The sequence below is a fragment of the Gadus morhua genome, chromosome 4 (assembly GCF_902167405.1).
Source record: "Gadus morhua chromosome 4, gadMor3.0, whole genome shotgun sequence".
Lineage (NCBI taxonomy): Eukaryota > Metazoa > Chordata > Actinopteri > Gadiformes > Gadidae > Gadus > Gadus morhua.
The window spans coordinates 35,709,852-35,717,861 of record NC_044051.1 but is presented as its reverse complement, the minus strand read 5'-3'; the positions used below and the strand labels follow the sequence as shown (position 1 = coordinate 35,717,861).

The following is an 8,010-nucleotide window of genomic DNA, read 5'->3' as shown; positions in this document are numbered from 1 at the left end:
CAAATTTAGTACGAATGCAAGAGATCGGCTACTTGGAAAGCTGGGGGTCGTCTAGTTGGGACTCATAATAGTTATATATTTGTGGTACATTTGGAGATGTTGAGATGTAATTGGGAATAATCTCGTGTTAACGAGTAGGGGGCACTACCAAGAACTACAAATATGGCTGCGGTGCATACTACATACGTATCAGCCGACTACAGAAACTTCTTTGAGTTCCATCTGTCCGGCTGAAAATTGTGGTACCTTATAACATAAGGCTACCACTTAACCGCAATTTGTGTTCTCAATACACTATGGCTCTGCGCTGTGTGTACATTTATATGTACACAAGTTATCGTTGTTAAAAATAGCGACAGAGAGAGAGATGTGTCGTGGGAGAGGCTGGGGGGTGGTCTTTATGATGAGGGTTTAGAGGGAGGAAGATTGGTGGTGGGGGATGGGGTTCATTAAGACAGTGGAGGAGGAGACGCGGAGAAAGACGGGGTTGGAGTGAGAGAGAGATGGAAGGCCAGTGAGGGGACAGGGTGTTAGACTGGGCCTGGAGGGGGGGTGGTGGGGACTTTTACGAGTGTAAAGGGTTAGGAGGGACTCGTAGATTAATAATTCATCGTTTTTAATAACAAAATATCAACAGACTTGAATATAAAAGTAATCATGCAGTCTTGGATGTTATTAGCGGATCATCAGATAGGTGGTATTTACTCTGACCGTCCGCAATGGAGCTATTGCTTAGGAACACAGACCGTGCCGGCCTCAGGAAAGTTCAGAAGAATGGGAGAAGTTAAAGATAATAATGATTGGAACTCTCGTTAATGACACTATCGGAGTACATTGAATAATTCCAGTGCAGTGACCCTAGTGGACCACACTAGCTGCCACATTGAAGAACTCTAGTCTCAGTGAATTATAACTTCTACCTCTAAACAGCCATCAGAGCATTAATCCATGCTCCTTAGATGACAGGTTAGGGTTCCACACTCACTCTTCTATCACGGCCTATGGACCCATTGAAGATACCTGGGTCACCCCCTGACCACCCTATGAAGCTCTAGTTCCCCCGCTGCAAGCCCCCCGAGTGTTACGTTGTTTTGATCGCCGTGTATGTTTGAATAAAGTTGAGTTTATTGTAGTGAGAAGTACCTGGAAGAAAACAGCATTTAGTGCGATGAGTAAAGTAGTCTATATTCGCTCTCCTTTGAGGGTAGAGCTGAACCATGGATCAGTGGAGCAAAGTAATTGTGCGCCGTCTTAAAAAAGGCTAAGTTAGAGCTAAAGCTCTTCAAATATTTGCCGAAATAAATCGTAATATTGCCTAGGTAATTTGTAAACACGTGTAATGTGTATGCAAGACGTTAATTAACACAATCCTGGATGAACTAGAAAGGAGAGCAGAGAGAGGAGGAAGAGGAGAGAGAGGAAGGAGAGAGGAGATACTATGAGGAGAGGACGAAGAGGAGAGAGAGGAAGGAGAGAGGAGATACTAAGAGGAGAGGACGAAGAGGAGAGATGACGAGACAAAGTCACGGTACTCACACACATGGGGGGAATCTTTACATGTTGTCACTGTGACCTTTGTGTTAGTGTGTTACACATGTTGGGTTGTTGTATCATGGTAGACATTAAGTCATTGATTGGCTCAACAGCTGCAAACGTGTGCAGTTATTATCAGCATTATTATTGTTGTTTTTGTTTTATCCCGTACCTGATCTATTGAATACACATTGTACTGAGTTTGTACGTACTCCAATGAAAATGTACCTGTTCCACTGAATACATATTGTACTGAGATTGTACCTTTTCCACTGAAAATGTAGCTATTCCCCTAAATACATATTGTACTGAATTTGTACCTATTCCAATGAAAATTTACCTATTCCAGTGAATGCATGCTATACTGAGAATCTATCCATTCCACTGAATACACATTGTACTGAGAATGTAACTATACCACTGAATACATATTGTACTGAGAATGTACCTATTCTACTGAATACATATTGTACTGAGAATGTACCTATTCCACTGAACCCATATTGTACTGAGAATGTACCTATACCACTGAATACATATTGTACTGAGAATGTACCTATTCCACTGAATACATATTGTACTGAGAATGTACCTATTCCACTGAATACATATTGTACTGAGAATGTACCTATACCACTGAATACATATTGTACTGAGAACGTATCAATTCCACTGAATACATATTGTACAGAGAATGTACCTCTTCCTCAGAAGATGTCCCCATTCTACTTTAAGTACATTTTTATTCATATTTTCAAAAGTTTACAAACATTGTTTTGTGTTGTCAAACATCATTCAAAATATTAAAAGAATATAAAAAAAATATTGAGAATGTTATCAAAATAAACATTTCACGTTATCTACTTACTTTCTTTCCTACATTAAAAATATAAAAAGCATTCATAGTCTTATCAATTATAATGGGTTATATTTTTTATATTACACAGTGTTAGTGGATTAATTTATTGATCTGTTAAATTAGAGTGAAAAGTACAATATGAATACAGTTCTCTCAGATCTCACATAGTAGAGATTCTAATTCAGAAAACAACATCAGTTGTTTAGGTTGTTTGATTATTTTATTATCAAACAAAGGTCCTAGTCTGTTTGATTGACAGGTGAGATGATCAGGGGGGCAGAGTTATTACCTTTATAATCATAGAGACTTGGACAGAGGATTGGATAGAGAGGCTCACTAAAGGTGCAGCCAGTAGCAGAGTAGATATGAACCCTGGCTTCCACATCATAGAAGGAGACCAGACCCTCATCATAATCAACAAACACCCCCACCTTCTGGAGCTCAGCACTCAGAGGGAGACGGACATCAGGGTCATCACTAAATAACAACCCATCCTCTTCGTAGTAAACAGTCCAGTAACCCGTCTCAGGGGTCACTATAATGAAACTGTTTCTGTTGATGGACTCTCTGGCCACTCCTAAACCCCATCCAGTCTTGTCTTTAACCTGGACCTCAAAGTAAAATCTCCCTGAGGAGAAGCTCTGCCTCGTTAGAACACATAGTTGCTTCGTAAATCTCTTAGGGTTGTCCAGGAGTTTCCTCTCTACACATCCATCATGTACTTGTCTCCCATCCTCAGACAGGATGAGACGGGGTTGAGCTGCATCAGAATCCAGAGTCACATCTACTTCATACTGCTGGACTATCTTCAGTTCAGTATCATGCAGCTTCATCATCTCCATGCTCAGTGTCTCCTCCAGCTGATCCAGGGATCTCCTCAAGGTCCCTACGTATGACGGAGGACGGACCTCCACCGTTGTCCAGTCCCTGGTGGGTGGAGGATTCTTCAGGGATCTGAAGGCCTGGAGGAAGTGGAGGTGGTCTTTAGTCTGTGAGAGCTGCTTCACCTCTGAGCTTCTATTGGTCAGATCTTCTATTTCCTGCTCCAGCTCTTTGATGAGGTCTTCAGCTTGTTTCTCTGTGGATTTCAGTCTCTCTTTAACCATTTGGTTGAGATCATCCTGGCACTTTTCAATGCAGCGCATCAGAGCAGTGATGACCCGCACACCATCGGCTATCTCTCTATCTGCATCTGCTTTGCTGCATTTTATTTTGTCTTTAATCTCCTGAATATTATTTAGTCTCTCCTGGATCATCTGCTGGACTTCAGCCTCTATCTTCCCCAGCTGGGCCATCTTCACTTCATATTCCTCCTTTAGAGGTACAACAGGATGGGACCTGTGGTCACCCTCTGTGCAGAACTGACACACACACACCTGTTCAGCGTGGCAGAAGAGCTCCAGAAGTCGGTCGTGTATCTTACACATCCGGTCTTCCAGACGGTCCATAGGCTCGGCCAGCCGATGTTTCTTCAAAACTGTGACTCTCTGATGTGGCTCCAGGTGGGTTTGGCAGAACGACATAAAGCACTCCAGGCAGGACTTCACAGCCTTCAGCTGGGTCCCAGTACAGATGTCACAGGGAACTTCAGCTGGTTCAACATAAGGCTGCTCTCTTACTCTTACGGATGTTCCAAACCGATCAACCATCTCTGATAAGAGGGTATTGACCTGTAGATCAGGTCTTGTGTCGAAAAGCTTGTTGCAAACAGGACATTTGTACTTAACTTGTTCATCCCAGTACTTTGTAATACAGGTTCTGCAGAAGTTGTGTCCACATGGTGTGGAAACTGGACTGCTGAACACATCCCGACAGATGGAACATGAAAAGTTCACCTCAGTCCAGGAAGTGATTGCAGAGGCCATTCCTAGACACAGACGACAAGTTTTATGTATTGAGCAGTCCCATTATTTCTGTTATTCCAAAACGGCAAAAGTGTTTTTAACTTGTCTCAAAGTTGTGCGGCTTTACTCACCTTGCTGTTGTTGCTGTCTGTCAGACTCTTTAATGTGTATTATTATTCTCCAGAAAGAGAGAACTGCTTACACGTCGGGGTACTTTAGGTTTCGTTTCCTCAACATGCCGTCCTCTCCCCTCCTCCCCTAACACCTGGCTCCGCCGCCACGGTACGTGAGTGCACTGCATTTATTCACCGTGTCGGCCTCTTCAAATGCGGTGATTGTTGTGTGTGCAAACACTACGCGAAACACGGGAGCCTCATGAGTTCAACTGTTTACTCAAACTTATCCCAACGGACACCCTCACCGGAAACACTGTTATGTATACATGACAGTGTTTACGGCATGCCCGTATTTTGATAGCATGCCTGTATTTTAATGTAACGGATGACGTGTTTCCGGTGAGGGTGTCCGTGGGGATAAGTTTGAGTAAACAGTTGAACTCATGAGGCTCCCGTGTTTCGCGTAGTGTTTGCACACACAACATTGGCGACGAGGATGGAGTTTTCTGTAAATTCATTGAAATGGAGCAGGAGATGATAAGGGACCAGCTTGCAGAACACGCAGCCCACCCCAAAATTCGGGAAAAGTTAATTATGTCACCAGATGATTTGACTCTTAAAAAAGCACTGGAAATAGCCTTGCAAATAGAAAAAGCTACCGAGCTGGCATCACAACTAGCTTCCCGCGCTTTCTCTCAGAAGATTCTGAGCGCTCACCTAGCCCTGCATCGTCAGACACAGACCCAGGGATTAACTACACATCCCACACACGTAGCCAGCCACGTCGCAGTTGTGGCAACTGTGGATCCTCTTCCCACATGAGCAGAGCCCCAACATGCCCGGCCAGGGGAAAAGTCTGCCAGTCCTGCGGGAGAGACAACCACTTCGCCAAAGTCTGTCGCTCTGCGCCGTCCGTGCTCGGCCCACGGACAGGCCCACGACAGGCTGTGGCTAGCTCATCAGCCCCAACACCCATACACTCTGTCAGCTCTGCACGTGTGTCCTTCAAGACGTGCACAGTGGAACTAGATGGGGTCTGTGTTCCTTTACTGCTGGATACTGGAGCGGCTTTATCCCTCCTCAACTGGCCCACAGTCAAGCGCTTCCTGCCCCACATCACGCTGCAGACGCCTTCGGCTGTTCTCCATGGATATGGCAATTCTAAGATCGACTTAGTGGCCTCCCTCAGCTGTCCGGTGCACCATGGCAACACATCCTTGGCTACCTTCACTTTTCAAGTGGCACGCCATGGAGCTAACCTCATGGGGCTGGATCTCATCACCAGCTTGGGCTTCACGTTCATGGACAGCGGTGGAGCAACAATTCACCAGGTCAGCTCACCATGGGAACAGCGATGGCCAGCACTCTTTTCTGGCCTAGGCAGCAAGATTTTTTCAAAGCTTGACCTCCGCAAAGGCTACCTGCAGGTACCCCTGCACCCAGACAGCCGTAACCTCACCGCTTTCGTCACACACGCAGGCGTTTTCCGCTACACCAGGGTGCCGTTTGGTCTTTGCTCCGCCCCTAGCTGCTTCCAGAAAATAATGTCCACCATCTTCGCTGGCATCCCAGGGGTGGTGATATTCCTGGACGACATAGTAGTACACGGATCAACGGCTGCCATCCACGACCAACGACTCACACAGGTACTCGACACGCTGGTTTCCCATGCCCTCACACTGAATGGGGAGAAGTGTATCTTCTCTGCGTCCGAGGTAGAGTTTGTGGGGTTTCGCCTGACCCCAGAAGGCCTCAGCCCACTGCACTCTAACGTGGAGGCCATTCAACGGCTGCCCATGCCCTCCAGCCCTGCCCAAATTGACCGCCTATTACTTGCGTTTTCTTCCTCAGTATTCTTCCACCACTGCCCCTCTACGACTGCTCCTTAAAAAAGACGCCCATTGGGCATGGACCCCTGCCTGCGAAGATGCGGTCATGCAGCTGAAGGCCCAGCTCATCGCACCACCAGTACTCGCCCACTTCGACCCTCCCAGCCCGACGCTGGTCACCTGTGATGCCTCCAACTACGCAGTGGGGGCTGTGCTGTCTCAGCTTCACAACGGCACAGAGCGGCCGATTGCTTTTGCCTCCCGAGCTCTTAATTCAGCAGAGCAGAAGTACTCCGTGGGGGAGAGAGAGGCCCTAGCCTGTGTCTGGGCCTGTGAGCGGTGGCATATGTACGTTTATGGCCGGTCATTCACATTACGCACGGACCACCAAGCGCTTACAGCCCTGCTGGCCACATCTGGTTCTGGGCACAGGCCTCTGCGCATCCACCGCTGGTATGAGAGACTTCACCAGTACAATTTCACAATGCAGTTCACACCGGGAAGAGAGAATGTGGTGGCGGACTTACTGTCACGCTCCACCCCACCTCCAGCTGTGGAGCCGACTCCAGACAACAGCGACCTGGACCTCATTCAGCTCCTCCACTCCCCTCTCGAGGCAATAGCGTCACTTCAAGATCTCCAACAGGCCTCTGAACAGGACCCAGTGCTCTCACAGCTCCGCACTTTCATCCACTCCGGGTGGCCTCCAGCCTCTGGCCTACCAGACAGTCTAGCTCCTTTCCGCCGGTTTAAAGATGAACTCTTTTGCTGGAACGAGCACTGCGTTGCAAGGGGCCATCGCACAGTCATACCCTCCACTTTACAGCCACGTGTCTTGTCCATGGCCCATGAAGGCCACCTGGGCATTGTCAAAGTGAAACAGCGCTGCAGGGAAGTGGTCTGGTGGCCAGGAGTCGATGGCGATGTGGAGGCTATGGTGAGAGACTGCACAGCCTGCCTGGTGAGTGGAAAGACCGGCCCCCCACCAGCTCCTCCCCTTCAGCCACTGCAGTGGCCAGCTGGGCCTTGGGAGCACATCCAAATGGACATTTGTGGTGAGCTCCGTGGCGTCCCACATCACCAACGGTTCCTCATCGTGGCCTATGACCTGTACTCTAAGTGGCCTGAGGCAGTCTCTACAGGGTCAGTCACCACACAGGCAGTCATTGACTTTCTGGAGGTGCTTTTTGCTCGTTGGGGCATGCCCACAACAATCACCACAGACAATGGGCCGCAATTCATCTCTGCAGAGTTCACAACTTTTCTGAGTGAGCGGGGGATCAGACACATACGCACAGCCTTCTATAACCCTCTGGCGAATGGGGGTGTGGAGCGCATGAACCAGACGTTGAAAAATGGTATCAGAGCTCACCTGGCAGAGGGGTTTCAATTCTCAGCAGCACTCCTGCGGACCCTACTGCACTACCGAGCTGCTAAACACACTACAACAGACAGCTCACCAGCACTTCTGATGTTGGGGCGGGAGCTATCACTACCCCTGGATCGCCTTCGTGTTCCTGCTCACCTGACATCACAGGGGGCCCAGCGGGAAACAACTGATCAGCTACGTGACCGAGTCTCAGCACGACAGCAGGCAACTAAACAGCGCTTTGACCGGTCCCACAGGGCCAAACACCCAGCTTTCACCATTCTGGACTGGGTCAGGGTCAGGAGGCCCACAAGGGGCCATAAGCGTTTGTCGTTCTGGTCAGCGCCTTTCCAGGTGACTGAGCTACTGGGGCCTGCCACCTTTCGTCTCTCAGATGGAACGCGGTGGCATGCACGCCGCCTCCGCAAAGTGGCCACACCTACCGCGGCAGACCTGGAGG

At 48.2% G+C, this 8,010-nt stretch overlaps 1 protein-coding gene across 1 annotated transcript; it reads right to left on the bottom strand.

Annotated features, from left to right (window-relative positions):
• Positions 1-2,312: 2,312 nt before the first annotated feature.
• LOC115542312 (E3 ubiquitin-protein ligase TRIM39-like) lies at positions 2,313-4,495 on the bottom strand. Its single transcript, XM_030354560.1, has 2 exons — positions 4,368-4,495; positions 2,313-4,259 (listed from the first exon to the last, which is right to left on the bottom strand). Exon 2 carries the CDS (start codon positions 4,255-4,257, stop codon positions 2,632-2,634), a length of 1,626 nt encoding a protein of 541 aa, XP_030210420.1. The 5' UTR covers positions 4,258-4,259; positions 4,368-4,495; the 3' UTR covers positions 2,313-2,631.
• Positions 4,496-8,010: the final 3,515 nt, after the last annotated feature.

What these genes read in the sequence shown, in the direction of transcription:
- LOC115542312 (XM_030354560.1), bottom strand. Translation starts at nt 4,257, where the DNA reads ATGGCCTCTGCAATCACTTCCTGGACTGAGGTGAACTTTTCATGTTCC.